Source organism: Myxine glutinosa, chromosome 3, assembly GCF_964187855.1.
Source record: "Myxine glutinosa chromosome 3, kmMyxGlut1.1, whole genome shotgun sequence".
Classification (NCBI taxonomy): Eukaryota; Metazoa; Chordata; class Myxini; order Myxiniformes; family Myxinidae; genus Myxine; species Myxine glutinosa.
Window position 1 is genome coordinate 195016800 of NC_136263.1, and position 19852 is coordinate 195036651.

A 19852-nucleotide genomic window follows, 5' to 3' on the forward strand; every position below is an offset into this window, starting at 1 on the left:
TGACATTGTGCTTTGTTGTTCCATCTCTCCCTCCTTATGAGGATTGATGATGAATTGATGATGGCAAATTTGGTTCGAAATAGGGATTGTGGTGACGAATTTGGTATTAGGGGAAATAAAGGGAGGACGAGACGTAGTGACGGATTTGTAAATGTGTAGATTGTTGTAAATATGGGGTAAGGGCAAGGGTCGAGTAGGTAACAGGGGGGGGGGGGGGGTGACGTACGATAGGGACGAGCTTTTCTCCGCTCGGTCTCCAGGCGCACCTCACCTTGCATTGCCTTCATTGATGTGTACCCTTGTGACCTTACCCCTCGCTAACCTGCCCTCTCTGTCTTCCTTCCCCGGCCCATGGATCGTGCTCTCTGGGCACCGAGGGGAGCGTGCGGGAGTCCGCCATTGTGTGCCCAAACTCTTGCAACCACAGCTGCCTGCATCGATGCACCACTTATGGACCACATGTCTGTGGCTGAGCACCACTTATGGACCCCACGGATTGGGGCATGGCCCCTCTGCTGGAACCGGCCATGATGGCCCGAGATCTTGCTGGCGGACCTCGGTAACGTGGCATACAGGTGAACCACCCCTAGTCGGCCCCTGTGGGCCCTAAATAAAAAAACACAATGGACACGTTCTGTGCTTGTTATTATTATGTCCAAATAGGTCGCCAGCAAGAAGAACATGAAGAAAGACAACATCTGGAAGAACATTGGCCAGCAGAGGGAGCCGAAGAGCAGGATCACCAGCAGGGTTTGTTTATTTTTATTATGAACTGGTGACTGTGCACTGACTGGTGCATTTATGGTGCTGTATGGGGCTTTATGGTGCTCGTTATTGGTGCTGGTGCGTCGATGCAGCGCAGGCTGTCTTCCCCCCCCCCCCCCCCCCAAAAGGAACAATCGCAGGTCCTGGGTTGCGTTGTGTAAATACAATTAGCGTCATTTGTAAATAATGCTCCCCACCGTTCATGTTTCGTTTGAAGACAATTCCGCAATTCGGTTAGCTGTGGGCGTAAATCTGTTAGGCAGGGTGCAATGCAGCAGGGGGACATACTTATTTGTGGTTTAAAACTGTCACACTCAGGGTCAGGTTAAATGTAGAGGGAACTACACCTACGTGTCACACTAAAGTTAAAGTTTTATAGGCCCGAGTACGTGCCTAGAGGATGAGGGTGCAGTGTTGCGGATTTGAGAATCCTGTGTTTTTTTTATTGTTGTAAGTGTCATGAACCTTGTTGTAAATATCACCCTCCGTAGTGTAAAGGTCAAAGGTCGTCCTCCTAGTTAATCCATATACATGCACGTAGCAAATCATATATCCTTCTAAATAGTTATCTCCTTATTCTATGTAGTTTAAGGCTCTGTTCCCACTAGTTGACACTGCATTGCATCAGATGACATAAGATAGTTCCCTTCCATATCCCAAAGCCTCCATTGCCAACTGCATTGGGCGGGTTTCTGCAAAGCCTCCATTGCCAACTGCATTGGGCGGTTTTCTGCATTTGCCGCCATTGCCATGTGCTGTACCTCAGAGAAGAAAGGCGTGTCTCCACCTCGTCATCAGAGGGTGGAGCCAGGAGAGCCCTTGCCGACCAACCAAGCACGAGGGGTTTGGCTTGAGAGGGCGGAGAGAGAGCGATCGGGGAGGTTCGCGAAGGTTCGAGGGTGTGGCCTATATAACCCGCGGCGGGACGCCCCCACCAGAGATGAGTCCTTGGAGAGCACGCGACGCACCTGAGACGAGTTGAGGAAGGAGATGCTTGAGGGAGAGAGAAGCACGCATGAGCTTTGAACCGCCGCAGCTTGAACCGCCGCAGCTTTAACCACCGCAGCTTTGAGCTTTGACGGCAGTTTCGACCGTGGCCGCGAAGGAACGCCGCCGTGCGAAACCGATCGAGAAGGGGCGGCGGCTGCTCACTCCCGGCCCGACAGTGCTCCGGTTCCAGTTGAACCTTCCTCTCCTTCCCGCCATTCGTTCCTGCCTTCATTCCCCATTCGTGTGAGTCTGATTGTCGTCTGTTTTGTGTGGCTTGTCCTGGGGTTAAGTAAGACTGCATAGTATAAGCTAGTAATTGCACTGTGTCTTCTGGTCCTTCCATTCTTTCTGTCTTTATTTTATTATCTTTCCTTCTCCGTGGTTCTTTTGATGGTGTAAATATTGGTAATAAATTATATTTGTATTTCCTACCTTCGTTCTTCTTCTTCATGCTCGTCCGGTCGTCTTTGTGATTTCCCCATTGAAAACCTGTGGCGCGATTTTGGCCAACGTTCAGGATCGGGTTAGTCTCTGCTAATGGTTCGTGCCGCGGTTGCTAAACCGCTCGGCAATTAACATCTGTCCGCGGTCGCGAACGAGGTTGCGCACCTGCCTCTCCGGAGGGAGCTTGTGCAACTTCAGGACTCACGTCAGGTCAGTCATACGCAAGGGGATTAATCCCCCCTTCTTAAAGGGAAAGGCCGACGTAGAGATCCGTAACAATATTAAACAAGGAAGTATGGGGTGAACGACTGGGACGAAACAGAGAACGAAAGTAATTGCAGCGCATTCGACGAACCGCTGAGAGAAAACAAAACCACAAGGTCGGAGACGGTAGCCTAAACCTACTAGTACTAGTACTAGGCCTCAGAATACGCGACACGAATTAACCGACGATTGTGTATACATGTACGAAAAACTAACACCGAAAATTTTCCTAAAGACACGCTATAGGTACACACACCGAAAGATAGATACAGTCTTGACAAAAACACAATTGTGAAAAAATTACTTAGCTTCGAAAGCGTGAGCGCATGGACAGCTTCGAAAAGACGTGACCTCGCCGACAAAGATCTCGCGAGATGATCTGTGCACGCCTGTGCTGATGACTTGGCCTGTGCACGTGCTATTTCAAAAAAACGTTGAACATTTAGCTTTCATTTTCCAGATATCTATTCCTCATGACATCTCAACTTGATTAAATCATGGTTGTGATTGGCTGAATTCTGATGCCATGGCAACCATCTGGGTAACGTGGCTTGTGTATGTGATATTTCAAAAACCGTTCAAGATTTAACTTTCATATTGCACAGATCTATTCCTCATACCACCATAAACGTTGCGGACCTAGAGTGTCAGCTCTTTGTTTTCCCCTTATTATAATTATATTGACGCATAATCCTGAGGTTCCCTCTTTGATCAATCCAAAACCTGTAGGCGGGTGAACTCCAAACTTGAGTTTATTCCAAAGTCTTCATTCAAAAGCAGCAACTCTTAACTCTGATATGGCATGCAACAAAGCAACTCGAGATTGGCTGCTCTCACGCATCTCACCAATCGTCTGCCCTCATTGCCATTTATATAATATCTTCGGCGAGATATTTAAGGCTAACCTTTATTTAGGCTAACCTAATTTTAGGCTAACCTTCATTTAGGCTAACCCCCGCTCTAGCAGGGAAAATGGCCTTAAAATGCATGTTGTGTTTGTTGTTGTCTTCGGCGAGAGACCAAAATTCACAAAGGTTGCTGCCTCGACAAACTGCTCGTATCTGTTAGACAATTCTTTATCCAGAAGTAACTGGAAATTTCTCGAACCCTGGAGATCTTTCTACATGGGTTAAAGTTCAACTGCAACATTATGACTTGTTACCTTTTTACGCACTCATCTTTAAACATAAACATCTCACCTACACAAACATTACACAGTCATATATATGTATAACAACCAATTTGTTTCCGCATCGAATCAGAGACGCACACAGGAGTTAAGGTCACGCTGTACCATAACAGACACTAGAGGGTGGTGCAAGCGTAGCACACACTCCTTTCAGCTGTCTCGTCTGGTTTTTATTCCCGACCCGACTACAAACAGTCGGATTGGTGCTTCCCGGGCATGACGTTGCATCACAGAGGGCGCTGTCCATTGACGTTTTGACGGGTTCAATATTCCAGGATATGGCCATTAATTGATCACATCCATGACACACAAAGATAACTGGTGCATCGTGGGGGACAATGGATTGTGCTTTGCAAAAGAAAAGCACAATCTTTCCACTCGTGATGACCATCATTACCTGGAATGATGTCATACTTCTTTGCATATCAAAAGTAAATAATTTCACCCTTTCTTGTGGTGCATGGTGGCCTGCGTTTGAATGAGAATGTGGTTTGGAATCTTTGGTTTTTCACAATGCATCGCACTTTGTATTTGGCACGGCCATTTACCCCGTAATGTTCAGGTGTACTTTTTGTTCCACCTTTGAGTTGTGACTGTCTCTATTTGAAGGCGTTGTTAAGAAAAGGTGCTGTCGTTATCGCGATTCTCATTTCTCCATAGGGAGTCTGCTTGTGGCTTCTGCACATTACGGAGCATATGTCACCGGAGGTGACATAGACTACAATACGATCCACGGCATCGGTAGGTCACGATTCACTCCCTCCATCACACGGCGGTTGCTTCCTGCTTTTTAGATTGTCACCATAACTTGTGTCCGTTTGGTGACCTCCAGCTGTAGAGTAGCTTGTGCTGTCACTCATCTCTGTTCATCAACCAGGCAAAGCCAGCCGCAGGAACCAAGTATGGCGTGGCCCAGATGAGAGCATCAAGTCCAACTTGTGCCAGTATGGTCTCCAGGATCGTTACTTGGATGTGTTTGTGGGGGACGCTTCTCGCCCACCCTGGCGAGAAGGTCCACTCTTTAATGCCATCATTACGGACCGTAAGTTTGCTCATTTGTGGGCAAGTTAACATAGTACAAACCTCATTGTCCTCCGTCATGCCCCACCTTGTTTATTTATATAGTTGTTGTTTAAAAAAAAAATTAAATCTACATAATTAATAAGAACCCTGAACCTTGTTTTTATCTGAACTTCATGTTTTTATCTGAACTTCTTCAGAGAAAATAATTTTCAATCTTCACAAGAATTAAAAGGAAACACTTACATTATAAACCCAAATAATCTGCACAAAATCCTGCAAGAACAACACATTACTCAAATCTTCAAAATATAATTTAAAAATTTAAAAATATAATTTACATTTTTCAAAATATAATTTAACAAGTACAAAAAGTTTTAATTAAAACAAAAGCCTCGTCGATGTTACACAATGCCTAGATGCAGCTGTGCCTATAACGTCGATGTTATAGGCACAGGACATTCCTATTGATTCGATTACTTGATGTTATTTTTGTGCAAAGTGAAAATATATCTCGGCAATTTCCCGTGTGTGGCGACGAATTTTTAATATATCTCGGCATTTTCCCGTCTGTTATTTCAGGCGGTGTATGACTGACCATGCCGCGATTTAAAATATATATATATCTCGGCAATTTCCCGTGTGTGGCGACACGTGAACGAAGCTATGCTCCTCTCTCCACATTATTGTGATGACGTATAAATTAAATATTTCATCGTGACGATTGTCATCAAATGGACGAATTTTTAATATATCTCGGCATTTTCCCGTCTGTTATTTCAGGCGGTGTATGACTGACCATGCCGCGATTTAAACAAAATATATATATCTCGGCATTTTCCCGTCTCTTATTTCGGGCGGTGTATGACTGACCATGCCGCGATTTAAAAAAAACTATGTTAGCGACTGTGAAAAATGAAATGATATATCGAATTTGATTTGAAAGAAAACTGTGTGAGAGAGCAAGACACCACGGGCCTACAAAACAGGCCTCAAAGCTATGCGAGTTAATAAAATGGTGGATATTTGTTTATATGAAGCCTCTCCCACAATGGGTGGAGCTATGGTTCCCAGAATGGGTGGAGCTTTGAGGTTTTGTCTTCTCTGCAAGAACAACAAGAACAAGAAGAAGAAGAACAAGAACAAGAACAACAGCAGAGGGCACTCTATGAGCAGCGTCTGCGACGCGGCTAACAACAGCAGAGGGCACTCTATGAGCAGCGTCTGCGACGTGGCTAAAAACTTGAAAATATAATTTAAAAATTGAATAATTTAATTTTAAAACTTCAACATATAATTTAAAAACTTAAAAATATAATTTAAAAACCACAATATAATTTAAAAACTTAACCGTGCTCTGTTATTTGGGTAATATAATTTCATAATTTGATTTTGAAATTATTTTCTTTATCGAAAGTTTTGAATTTTAGGATTCCATTTTTATTTTGCGGGTTTGAATTATATTTTGAATGCTATTTTAAAACTTCAAATACATAAATTATTTTTATGTAGAATTTTTGTATTCCTTTTTTAATTTTGAAATATGTAATTTTATTTCGAAACTTTATAATTTTTTAGGTTTTTTTTTCTTTTTTTTAAATACATGGTGTAGGTATGTCAAGTACTCCCCAATAGGGAATAAGATATGTTAATGATGATATGATCGGTACCTTCTTTATGTCATAATTCGACAAGTATAACGCTTCATCCAATCAGTATGAATTTTTTTTTCTCTGCAACTTTTGGTCTGATGGATGCAAAATTTTCACCACAGGAGCGCCTCCTCCTGTAGAATTTTTTAATGCTAATTATGATGTCATAGGTCACGTGGTACAGGTGTCATCTTGGAAAAATAGAAAAACGTTGCATCTCTATCTCCGAAAAATAACAATGCAAAAAATTGAAACGTGGCTCATTGTCAACTACTCCATTTGAGGAATAGGTGTTGTTAACGATGATGTCATTGGTGCCGTAATTATGACGTCATAATTCGACAGGGCAATGCTCAGGCTGATCAGTTTAAAATTTATTGAGCCTGATCTACACAACAATTATATTAGAGAATATAAATTTATGATGTAATCGCTCATGTGGTCTGGCAGCCATATTGGATCAATGAAAATAACTTCAAAAACAGAAGAGTTGGCTCACACCAAGTTTACTGCACAGGGTAAATATTCGATAAATACCATTAGTTAGAATATGGAACGGTTTTTTTTCAATTGGTGTGGAGTTATTTCATCTGCTCATTAATAAAAATGAACGCTTTGGTGTTTCTCCTGCATTTGCAGCTCCATATGGAGTCCGAGAGGCCACGAGAAGGACACGGCCCAGGAAAGGACGAATGCCTGATGCGTATGTTGCTTTTGTTCAATGAAATGAAATAAACCCTATCAACCACACAAAGTAACCCCTCCCTCACATCTATCTATAATTCCAGTAATCTCTGTGTGTTTGTTTGTCTGTGACCGCTGTTTCTCGACAACCACGGGTCCGATATACTTTAAACTTGCCAGGTATATTGCTGGGGACCCGAGGATGTGCCTTTTCAAGGTTTCATATTAATTGGACAAGTAGTTACCGAGCTATGTCCAAAAAACGATTCAACCAATCAGAGAGCAGCGAGCTATCACGTGTGCCGAACGTGCCGAACAGACTCTGCCTCGGACGGCACATTTGAGAGCGTATTCATTTATTTCACGTTGGCAAACTATGTTGGCGTTAAACTATGTTTTAAAACTAATTAAAACTAATTTGCGATTCTTTCGCTTTCCTGCGCGTTTGTGCACGCTATGGCGATTTCTTTACCAAACTCCGCAAGCCGTTCGCTTTGGACCAAACCATTTCATGTAAATAGAGGGGGGGGGATTGTCACCGTACTCGCAAGCCGTTCGCTTTGGACCAAACCATTTCATGTAAATAGAGGGGGGGGATTGTCACCGTACTCGCAAGCCGTTCGCTTTGGACCAAACCATTTCATGTAAATAGAGGGGGGGGATATAATTTTAGATATATATATAGTACGGGCATGCCCTAGTATTCCCAAAGAAAAATAATTTTGAGGAGTGTAAATATTGTTGCGGATCTGCCTTCTCCCCTTACCTTCTCCCCTTACCAAGGGGGGATTAGTCCCCTTGTCTTTGACTGGCCTGGCGTGACCCGGGACCTATGACGTCCCTTCCGGACAGCGCGAAATAGGGTATTAGGACCAAATTCGCTATTACCTAAATACTCGCGCTGCCCTGAAGCGAGGAGACAAGCCCCGCATGAACCACGTGTGTCGATGGTACGCCGAGCGGTTTGCGTACACGTGATTCGCGCTATTATTAATACTAGACCCGATTGGAGCGATCTTATTCGTACCACGCTTAGTCAATGGCGAAATCACAAAGGCGATCGAATTGGAAAGGAAGAACAGGTTTATTTACACTATACACAATGATTCAAGAGCAGAGACACAGAGCAAATCCTTAAAAACAGTCTTACTCAATACCAAAAGACACGGGCCCGTCTCGCACACACACTCACACGGCGATTGCAGATGGCGGGACGATGTTCACCAGCTCGCCCAGGGATAGCTCTCGTGCAGTTCTCCCCCGGTCCCCGGCACGTCCTTTGGAGATGGAAGGAGGAGAAGGCAGGAGCTCACCGCGTGTCGTCTAAACGGAGCGGGTTATCATGTGGCGAAGGGTAGGGAGCGGACTTTGGCGTGGCGGTTATTCACTTGCGGCTATGGCCGCGCTTATTCGCGTGGGTGAAAAGCGCAATATGCGTTACCGGCGCGTCTGGCTGCGCCCGCGTACTTTGTACAGTTGAACGTCTCTTCTTCTCTCTCTCTGCGCAAGTCCTCACACAACGCGCGTATCCCCAACAAGTCCTTTGCAACGCTCTCCACTTGCGAGTCCTAATCCTTTCGCCACCGCCGTTCAAGTCCTGCTGATAAGTCCTCTTACCACGCTGTAAGTCTTTCTCCCGACAAGTCCTCACGAGGGCTTTGCGCAGCGCGTTATATAGGCATGCCCCGCGAACCTTCTCGAACTCACCAGACGCGCTTTACCACGCCCTCTCACGCCATGCCGCTAGAGCCCTGATTGGCTGGTGGCTCTTACCGTCATCTCAACGCCGCTCACCCCGACCCCGCGCTCCTCCTTCTTAGGCCTACCTCGTGTTACTCGACTAGTGGTCAGCCGAATGGGGCGCGGGATCAATTACACCCATAGAGGTAGAATTGCACCCATCCCATTTTACGCCTATAGAGGTAGAATTGGAGGGTGGACGCAAAATGAATGTAGGACCTATTCTCATGTCTTTACACAACGCAGGCACTAAGAGGGGAAGTGGCCTATTCTTACACATACTAAGACATAACTATACTACAAATGGGCCTTTATGTTGTTCGTGTGACTAACTATGGGGGGCAACCCTTTAACTTTTAATGACTTCAATGTGCCAATCTCAAAACCGTAGCAATATATATTAATTTAATATGTTACAAACAGGTAGGCCTACTGTATTTGGCCAAAGGACAGATAATTTCAGTTTAGCTCTGATTACCCCTGCCACCGAAGGTGGATGGAGGTTATGTTTTCAGCTCTGTTTGTTACTTGCAAAATCGAAGATTTTTCAAGTATATTGGTCGGTTGCGTTAGTGGTTCTGTCTGTCTGTCTTTGTCTCTTTGTCTGTTTGTCTGTTTGTCACCGGCCTACAGGTCACAATTCTAAACCGTTCGTCACGAAACTTCACCAAGTTGTATAGGTCGTCCCAATTGAGAAGCCTATTGTTTTTGGGGTCAAAGGTCATCGAGGTCAAATTTATATAATCGCCATTTTAAATCCGATTGACTTGAAAATTTAATGGCACTTGTATATTGAGTCACTAAATTGGGAAATGAACTATTTTTGAGGTCAAGGTCAACTCCAGGTCAAATTTTCTAAATCATCAATTTTCATCTGGAAAGCCGTCAATTTTCAACCGATTGACTTGGAAATTGAACAGCATTTGCATATCGAGTCACTAAATAGGAAAACCAACTATTTTCGAGGTCAAAAGGTCAAGGGTCAACTCGAGGTCAAACTTCCAAAATCATAAATTTTCATCTGAAAACCCATCAATTTGCATCCGATTGACTTGAAATTAGAACAGCATTTGCGTATTGCCTTACTGAATTTGGAAACCAACTTTTTGAGGTCAAAAGGTCAAAGGTCAACTGAAGGGAAAACTTCCAAAAACATCAATTTTCATCTTTCTTTTTTTTCTTTTTTTTTGTATACTGAATCGAGGCTCGTGAAAGAGCTAACATTTATTTCACAAACAAATCAACCAGACAAACAAAATATATAAAAAGAGGGAGCGGAAGACAAGATGGGGAGAGAAGGGGAAGCACACAAACACAACATTTGAGAGCAGGGAGATGTGTGGGAGGGAGAGGGCTGAAAAAAACATCAATTTTTATCCGATTGACTTGGAAATTGAACGGCATTTTCACATTGTGTCACTAAATAGGAAAACCAACTATTTTTGAGGTCAAAAGGTCAAAGGTCAACTCAAGGTCAAACTTCTAAAATCATCATTTTTCATCTGAGAAAACGTCACTTTTCATCCTGTTGACCCGAGCTTTGATCAAGATCGTAAATTTTAATCTTCATGAAATGGACAATTTGCTGTGTCAATGGAATTTTTTTTGTTAGGGGGGGGGGGGTGGATTTTGCAAGTATCGTGCTCCACATGACGTCTTCTTGTTGCTTGCCGGAAAAGATTCTGGCAAGTATGTTGATCGTTTGGTTTGTCTGTCTGTCTGTTTGTTCGCAGTACTACATCTACACCGTTGCACGTAGAATCGCCAAACTTTACACACATATTTTTCTTGCCCTGGAATAGACTGTGCCCAATTTTTAACTCTCTCGGCCCAAGGCCTCCATGATGACGTCATAATTCGATAAGTACAAAACTTCATCCGATCAAGATGCAATTTATTGAGCGCCATGTCGGCATAAATTGGTGGAGAGAAAAAATAATGATGACGTCATCGGCCACGTGGTTCGGCCGCCACCTTGGAAAAACGGAAAAACTTTGCACCTCTATATCTCCGAAAGTGCTGAATATACAAAATTGAGACATGGCTCATTGTAAAGAACTCTCCATGGGGAATAAAATATGTTAATGATGATATCATAGGTGCCTCCATTATGACGTCATAATTCGACAAGTACAAAACTTCATCCGATCAAGATGAAATTTCTTGAGCATCATCAAGGAATAAATTAGTTTAGAAAACAAATAATGATGACGTGATCGGTCACGTGGTTCGGCCGCCATATTTGTCCAAAATGGCCAATAAAAAAGTACATTCCGGCAAGTCCTCGGTCTCTGACCGATTTTTCATTTGTTTGTTTGTCTGAACAGGATATCTGAAAAAGTTGTAGACGGATTCAGATGAAATTTGGTGAAGAGGTTGGGTAGGTGACACAGACGAAAAGATTATATTTTGGTGAATATCCAAAATCCGGATACAAGAGTTTTTAAAATTGTTAAGTGATTCTTCACCATTGAGTGATTGGGCCAAAAATGATTAATAACATTATATTTCAAAAAGTTGTGGACGACTAATGCCAAAACTTGGTGGATGAGTTGGAAAGGTGATAAGAACAAGCAATTCGATTTTGGTTCAGGTCCCAATCCAGATCTGCCTTATCAGTGGGAAACAAAACAAACTGTTCAGCCTGGCGGAGGTATGCACTCTATCGAATGCCGTTCTAGTTGAAGCATGTGGCTCGCAGAGTAAAGAGATATGTCATGTGGCCTTCCCTCTTCTACAGGCCAAACGTTCGCTTTCCCGAGTGTTCTGCATATCATCTGCGCGACATCTTTACTGACCTGCTTGATTTTGCGGTGGAGCAGCTGGAAATCGGCGGGCGCTTGGTGTACTGGATTCCAGTCTACATTCCAGAGTGAGAATTCTGATCTCATTTCCCTCCCCCCTGGCATGCGATGAGCAAGGATCATGTGGCCCCTTGGTAATCCAGAAAGGGGATCAAACCTCTAATGTTATAAACACTCCTCTCTCTCCTCAACCACTCTCCCCCACAACTAAGTCCCTTGGCTGGTTGATACCAATTCCCTCCCAGCTACCAACTGTCATCCTGATGTTTTACATTCAAAATGATACATCAGTGTCTGTACAATGACGTTAAAACTGGATGTCCCTTATGCTATTGTTAGTTGATGTTAGAGATCCTACACCTACAGGGTTCTTGACGATGAGTTGGCGAGTTATCACCGGTACTATGACCAGATTCCTGCCGTCATTGAGTGCTGGAAAACTCAGCATAACCAAAACCACCCATTGCAACCAAACCAACCACCACAACCAAACCAACCACTGCAACCAAGCCACCCAGCGCAACCAAACCAACCACCGCAACCAAACCAACCACCGCAACCAAACCAACCACCGCAACCAAACCAACCACCACAACCAAACCAACCACCGCAACCAAACCAAACACCGCAACCAAACCAACCACCACAACCAAACCAACCACCACAACCAAACCAAACACCGCAACCAAACCAACCACCGCAACCAAACCAACCACCGCAACCAAACCAACCACCGCAACCAAACCAACAACCAAACCAACCACCGCAACCAAACCACCCAGCACAACCAAGCCACCCAGCGCAACCAAACCAACCACGCAACCTTGCCACCCAGTGCAACCTTGCCACCCAGCGCAACCAAGCCACCCAGCACACTAAAACCACCCAGCACACTAAAACCAACCAGTGCACGCAAGCCACCCAGTGCACGCAAGCCGCCCAGCGCAACCAAGCAACCCAGTGCACCCAAACCACCCAAGCCACCCAGTGCAACCAAGCCACCCGGCATACCCAAACCACTCAGCGCACCCATGCCACCCAGACCAACCAAGCCACCCAGTGAAACCAACCACCACAACAAAACCACCCAGCATAACCTAGCCTCCCAGTGCAATCAAGCCACCCAGCACACCAAATCCACCCAGCGCATGCAAGCCACCCAAACCACCCAGTACACCCAAACCACCCAGTGTACCCAAGCCACCCAGCAAAACCAAACCACCCAGCGCACCCAAGCCACCCAGCACTCCCAAGCCACCCAGCACAACCAAGCCACCCAGCGCAACCAAGCCACCCACCGCAACCAAACCACCCAGCACAACCAAACCACCCAGCGCAACCAAACCACCCAACGCAACCAAACCACCCAACGCAACCAAGCCACCCAGCGCAACCACGCCACCCACTGCAACCAAACCACCCAGCACAACCTAGCCACCCAGCGCAACCAAGCCACCCAGTGCACCCAAACCACCCAGTGCACGCAAGCCACCCCGCGCAACCAAGCCACCCCGCGCAACCAAGCCACCCAGTGCAGCCAAGCCACCCAGCGCACCCAAGCCACCCAGCGCAACCAAGCCACCCAGCGCAGCCAAGCCACCCTGCGTACCCAAGCCACCCAGCGCAGCCAAGCCACCCAGCGCAGCCAAGCCACCCAGCGCAGCCAAGCCACCCAGCGCAGCCAAGCCACCCAGCGCAACCAAGCCACCCAGTGCAACCAAGCCACCCAGCGCAACCAAGCCACCCAGCACAACCAAGCCACCCAGCGCAACCAAGCCACCCAGCGCAACCAAGCCACCCAGCGCAACCAAGCCACCCAGCGCAACCAAGCCACCCAGCGCAACCAAACCAACCACCGCAACCAAGCCACCCAGCGAAACCAAGCCACCCAGCGAAACCAAGCCACCCAGCGCAACCAAGCCACCCAGCGCACCCAAACCACCCAGTGCACCCAAACCACCCAGCGCACCCAAACCACCCAGCGCACCCAAGCCACCCAGCGCAACCAAACCAACCACGCGCAACCAAACCAACCAGCGAAACCAAGCCAACCAGCGAAACCAAGCCAACCAGCGAAACCAAGCCAACCAGCGAAACCAAGCCAACCAGCGAAACCAAGCCAACCAGCAAAATCAAGCCAACCAGCGAAACCAAGCCAACCAGCGAAACCAAGCCAACCAGCGAAACCAAGCCAACCAGCGAAACCAAGCCAACCAGCGAAACCAAGCCAACCAGCTAAACCAAGCCAACCAGCGAAACCAAGCCAACCAGCGAAACCAAGCCAACCAGCGAAACCAAGCCAACCAGCGAAACCAAGCCAACCAGCGAAACCAAGCCAACCAGCGAAACCAAGCCAACCAGCGAAACCAAGTCAACCAGCGAAACCAAGCCAACCAGCGAAACCAAGCCAACCAGCAAAACCAAGCCAACCAGCGAAACCAAGCCAACCAGCGAAACCAAGCCAACCAGCGAAACCAAGCCAACCAGCGAAACCAAGCCAACCAGCGAAACCAAGCCAACCAGCGAAACCAAGCCAACCAGCGAAACCAAGCCACCCAGCGCAAGCAAGCCACCCAGGTAATTGGACAGAGCTATTGCAAAATGCTCCACAACATGGAGATCATGCAAGCTTTACAACTATACAGGCCATGTTCAGCAACCTGGTCTGGAAGGTTCAGCAACCTTCTTCCACTTATGATGGTGGTTCGGATATCTGCCATTATGCCATATGTGTGATGAAGTGGTCGGGTGTACAGATGATGCTGCCTCTTTAGCAAGCTCCCGAGAATACGACATCATCTTGTCATAGGCATTAATCATGTCATGTGTTGGCAAGCAAGGATCTTCATTGGCTTCAAGTGCATGCAGATTGATAGTGCAGGCATGCAACGATATTGTAGGCATGCCACGGATAGAGCTGGCTTCAGCTGCACTCCAATGAGATGGTAGGTGGCCATCCGCCTCAGCTTGACATCAAAGCAGTATCTGCAGTTTTCTCTGTGCTGGCATAATTGCCTCTTTAAACACCCCTGAGACATCCTGCTCAACTTCAGGTTCTTTAAACAGCAGAACAGCTGGCTCCAACAACTATCGGGGACACCTCTTCGCGGTGGTTCTACCCCACCAAAGCAAGTCGGGGGCCAAATCTTCCCCATTCTTCCCTGCTGCCCTGTTTTGTCAGGACAGCGCGGTCATGGTTAGAGTGCCAATCAGTCCCCATGGACTGGCCCTTTCCCTCATGCCTCTCTTTTTCTCTCTCTAACTCTGTCATGGACCTGACTTTGTGGAGGGGGGGGGGGGTACACAATCTCTTGAATGTGGGGGATCTTTGGGTCGCTCCGACGAGATCGATTGGCTGTCTCCATGCCGCGTGCTTGTTTGAGAGAACAGTCCAAGGCTATACAAAAACAACAACAACAACTGGCTCCAGACAGAGCTTTATAGGTGAACAGCCATGATTTCGCATTTGCAAAACACCACTATATGTGCCAAACTGGAAGCTCGGAGGGGGCATGGTATAACAGGATGGTGCAGATGTACAAGCCATCCCACTTGTTGTATTCCCCGCAAAACAGAGTCGAGATCGAGTCGACTTCAATGTCTATGAGCCTTCAGGAATGAGGCCTTGGCACGACTTGGATAAGGAATCTTTATAGACGAGTGATAAGATCATGTCGAAGCTGAACACACGTCTCCGCTCTCTGTCGAGTGTTAAAGGAACTACAGCTTCGGCCCAACTGTGCATCAGTCCCTTGGCAGTCACTGTGCAGCTGACTCGTATACCGGTCCATCATGTGGAGGCTGTAATCACCAGGAAGCTGGGATGAGGAAATTGCAATGGGTGGATGGTAGGCTGTTTAGGGGGGGGGGGGGGGGTGGGTGGGTGGTAGGCTGGTTTCGGGGGTGGTAGGCTGGTTTGGTTGGTTTAGGGTGAGTGGTTGGGTGGTAGGCTGGTTTAGGGTGGGTGGGTGGAGGGCTGGTTTAGGGGGTGGAGGGCTGGTTTAGGGGGTAGGTGGAGGGCTGGTTTAGTGGGTGGGTGGAGGGCTGGTTTAGGGGGTGGGTGGAGGGCTGGTTTAGGGGGTGGGTGGAGGGCTGGTTTAGGGGGTGGGTGGAGGGCTGGTTTAGTGGATGGGTGGAAGCCTGGTTTAGTGGGTGGAAGGCTGGTTTAGGGGATGGAGGGCTGGTTTAGGGGGAGGAGGGCTGGTTTAGGGGGTGGAGGGCTGGTTTAGGGCGTATGGATGGATAGATGGCTGGTTTCGGGGGTGGATGGCTGGCCTAGGTGGTGGAGGGCTGGTTTAGGGGGTGGATGGCTGGTTTAGGGGGTGGATTGCTGGTTTAGGGGATGAAGGACTGCTTTAAGGGGTGGGTGCGTCGGTGGAGGGCTGGTTTAGGGGGTGGGTGCATGGGTGGAGGGCTGGTTTAGGGGGTGGATGGCTAGTTTCGGGGATGTAGGACTGCTTTAGGGGGTGGGTGGAGGGCTGGTTTAGGGGTGGGTGGGTGGAGGGCTGGTTTAGGGGGTGGGTGGAAGGCTGGTTTAGTGGGTGGAGGGCTGGTTTAGGGGGTGGAGGGCTGGTTTAGGGGGTGGAGGGCTGGTTTAGAGGGTGTAGGGCTGGTTTAGGTGGTGGAGTACTGGTTTAGGTAGTGGAGTACTGGGTTAGGTAGTGGAGGGATAGTTTAGGGGGTGGAGGGCTGGTTTAGGGGGTGGATGGCTGGTTTAGGGGATGGAGGACTGCTTTAGGGGGTGGGTGCGTCGGTGGAGGACTGGTTTAGGGGGTGAATGGCTAGTTTAGGGGATGGAGGACTGCTTTAGGGGGTGGGTGGAGGGCTGCTTTAGGGGGTGGGTGGGTGGAGGGCTGGTTATGGGTGGGTGGGTGGAGGACTGGTTTAGGGGGTGGGTGGATGGGTGGAAGGCTGGCTTAGTGGGTGGGTGGCTGGTTTAGTGGGTGGAGGGCTGGTTTAGGGGGTGGAGCGTTGGTTTAGGGGGTGGAGGGCTGGTTTAGGAGGTGGAGGGTTGGTTTAGGAGGTGGAGGGCTGGTTTAGGAGGTGGAGGGCTGGTTTAGGAGGTGGAGGGCTGGTTTAAGAGGTGGAGGGCTGGTTTAAGAGGTGGAGGGCTGGTTTAGGAGGTGGAGGGCTGGTTTAGGAGGTGGAGGGCTGGTTTAGGAGGTGGAGGGCTGGTTTAGGAGGTGGAGGGCTGGTTTAGGAGGTGGAGGGCTGGTTTAGGAGGTGGAGGGCTGGTTTAGGAGGTGGATGGATCGTTTAGGAGGTTGGAGGGCTGGTTTAGGAGGTGGAGGGTTGGTTTAGGTGGTGGAGTACTGGTTTAGGTGGTGCAGTACTGGTTTAGGTGGTGGAGGGCTGGTTTAGGGGGTGGAGGGCTGGTTTAGGGGGTGGATGGCTGGTTTAGGGGATGGAGGACTGGTTTAGGGGGTGGGTGGGCGGAGGGCTGGTTTAGGGGGTGGGTGGGCGGAGGGCTGGTTTAGGGGGTGGGTGGGCGGAGGGCTGGTTTAGGGGGTGGGTGGGCGGAGGGCTGGTTTAGGGGGTGGGTGGGCGGAGGGCTGGTTTAGGGGTGGGTGGGTGGACGGCTGGTTTAGGGGGTGGGTGGATGGGTGGAAGGCTGGTTTAGGAGGAGGGTGGCTGGTTTAGTGGGTGGAGGGTTGATTTAGGGGGTGGAGGGTTGGTTTAGGGGGTGGAGGACTGGTTTAGGAGGTGGAGGGCTGGTTTAAGAGGTGGAGGGCTGGTTTAAGAGGTGGAGGGCTAGTTGAGGAGGTGGAGGGCTGGTTTAGGTGGTGGAGGGCTGGTTTAGGAGGTGGAGGGCTGGTTTAGGAGGTTGGTGGGCTGGTTTAGGAGGTGGAGGGCTGGTTTAGGAGGTGGAGGGCTGGTTTAGGAGGTGGAGGGCTGGTTTAGGAGGTGGAGGGCCGGTTTAGGAGGTGGAGGGCTGGTTTAGGAGGTGGAGGGCTGGTTTAGGAGGTGGAGGGCTGGTTTAGAGGTGGGTGGGTGTAGGGCTGGTTTAGGGGGTGGGTGGAAGGCTGGTTTAGTGGGTGGAAGGCTGGTTTAGTGGGTGGATGGTTGGTTTAGGGGGTGGAGGGCTGTTTTAGGGGGTGGAGGGCTTGTTTAGGGGGTGGAGGCCTGGTTTAGGGGGTGGAGGGCTGATTTAGGGGGTGTAGGGCTGGTTTCGGTGGTGGAGTACTGGCTTAGGTAGTGGAGTACTGGTTTAGGTGGTGGAGGGCTAGTTTAGGTGGTGGAGGACTGGTTTAGGGGGTGGCTGGTTTAGGGGGTGGAGGGCTGGTTTAGGGGGTGGATGGCTGGTTTAGGGGATGGGGGACTGCTTTAGGGGGTGGGTGGAGGGCTGGTTTAGGGGTGGGTGGGTGGAGGGTTGGTTTATGGGTGGGTGGGTGGAGGGCTGGTTTAGGGGGTGGGTGGATGTTTGGAAGGCTGGTTTAGTGGGTGGGTGGCTGGTTTAGTGGGTGGAGGGCTGATTTAAGGGGTGGAGGGTTGGTTTAGGGGGTGGAGGGCTGGTGTAGGAGGTGGAGGGTTGGTTTCGGATGTGGAGGGCTGGTTTAGGAGGTGGAGGGCTGGTTTCGGAGGTGGAGGGCTGGTTTAAGAGGTGGAGGGCTGGTTTAAGAGGTGGAGGGCTGGTTTAGGAGGTGGAGGGCTGGTTTAGAAGGTGGAGGGCTGGTTTAGGAGGTGGAGGGCTGGTTTAGGAGGTGGAGGGCTGGATTAGGAGGTGGAGGGCTGGTTTAGGAGGTGGAGTGCTGGTTTCGGAGGTGGAGTGCTGGTTTAGGAGGTTGGAGGGCTGGTTTAGGAGGTGGAGCACTGCTTTAGGTGGTGGAGTACTGGTTTAGGTGGTGGAGGACTGGCCTAGGTGGTGGAGGACTGGCCTAGGTGGTGGAGGGCTGGTTTAGGGGGTGGATGGCTGGTTTAGAGGATGGAGGACTGCTTTAGGGGGTGGGTGGAGGGCTGGTTTAGGGGGTGGGTGGAGGGCTGGTTTAGGGGTGGGTGGGTAGAGGGCTGGTTATGGGTGGGTGTGTGGAGGGCTGGTTTAGGGGGTGGGTGGATGGATGGAAGGCTGGTTTCGTGGGTGGGGGGCTGATTTAGGGGGTGGAGGGTTGGTTTAGGGGGTGGAGGGCTGGTGTAGGAGGTGGAGGGCTGGTTTTGGAGGTGGAGGGCTGGTTTAGGGGGTGGGTGGAAGGCTGGTTTAGTGGGTGGAGGGCTGGTTTAGGGGGTGGAGGGCTGGTTTAGGGGGTGGAGGGCTGGTTTAGAGGGTGTAGGGCTGGTTTAGGTGGTGGAGTACTGGTTTAGGTAGTGGAGTACTGGGTTAGGTAGTGGAGGGCTAGTTTAGGGGGTGGAGGGCTAGTTTAGGGGGTGGATGGCTGGTTTAGGGGATGGAGGACTGCTTTAGGGGGTGGGTGCGTCGGTGGAGGACTGGTTTAGGGGGTGAATGGCTAGTTTAGGGGATGGAGGACTGCTTTAGGGGGTGGGTGGAGGGCTGCTTTAGGGGGTGGGTGGGTGGAGGGCTGGTTATGGGTGGGTGGGTGGAGGACTGGTTTAGGGGGTGGGTGGATGGGTGGAAGGCTGGCTTAGTGGGTGGGTGGCTGGTTTAGTGGGTGGAGGGCTGGTTTAGGGGGTGGAGCGTTGGTTTAGGGGGTGGAGGGCTGGTTTAGGAGGTGGAAGGTTAGGAGGTGGAGGGCTGGTTTAGGAGGTGGAGGGCTGGTTTAGGAGGTGGAGGGCTGGTTTAAGAGGTGGAGGGCTGGTTTAAGAGGTGGAGGGCTGGTTTAGGAGGTGGAGGGCTGGTTTAGGAGGTGGAGGGCTGGTTTAGGAGGTGGAGGGCTGGTTTAGGAGGTGGAGGGCTGGTTTAGGAGGTGGAGGGCTGGTTTAGGAGGTGGAGGGCTGGTTTAGGAGGTGGAGGGCTGGTTTAGGAGGTGGATGGATCGTTTAGGAGGTTGGAGGGCTGGTTTAGGAGGTGGAGGGTTGGTTTAGGTGGTGGAGTACTGGTTTAGGTGGTGGAGTACTGGTTTAGGTGGTGGAGTACTGGTTTAGGTGGTGGAGGGCTGGTTTAGGGGGTGGAGGGCTGGTTTAGGGGGTGGATGGCTGGTTTAGGGGATGGAGGACTGGTTTAGGGGGTGGGTGGGCGGAGGGCTGGTTTAGGGGGTGGGTGGGCGGAGGGCTGGTTTAGGGGGTGGGTGGGCGGAGGGCTGGTTTAGGGGTGGGTGGGTGGACGGCTGGTTTAGGGGGTGGGTGGATGGGTGGAAGGCTGGTTTAGGAGGAGGGTGGCTGGTTTAGTGGGTGGAGGGTTGATTTAGGGG

General features: G+C 49.4%; 2 protein-coding genes across 12 annotated transcripts in view; both read left to right on the forward strand.

Moving 5' to 3' along the window:
* Positions 1–19852, forward strand: part of TRMT11 (tRNA methyltransferase 11) — a 75113-nt gene that overhangs the window by 49123 nt on the left and 6138 nt on the right. For 10 of the 11 annotated variants that reach the window (XM_078774936.1, XM_078774935.1, XM_078774933.1 and 7 more), the window contains exons 8-11: positions 4313–4393; positions 4530–4694; positions 6964–7027; positions 11489–11620. In XM_078774936.1, coding sequence (XP_078631062.1) covers positions 4313–4393; positions 4530–4694; positions 6964–7027; positions 11489–11620 — 442 coding nt within the window. The remainder of the gene's footprint in view (positions 1–4312; positions 4394–4529; positions 4695–6963; positions 7028–11488; positions 11621–19852) is intronic. The other variant, XM_078774930.1, reaches the window with a different exon arrangement.
* LOC144891100 (uncharacterized) lies at positions 12649–13791 on the forward strand (the record flags this gene model as incomplete). The annotated part of the gene is made up of 1 exon (XM_078773487.1): positions 12649–13791. A coding segment is annotated over one exon (1143 nt), but the record flags the coding sequence as incomplete, so codon positions are not given.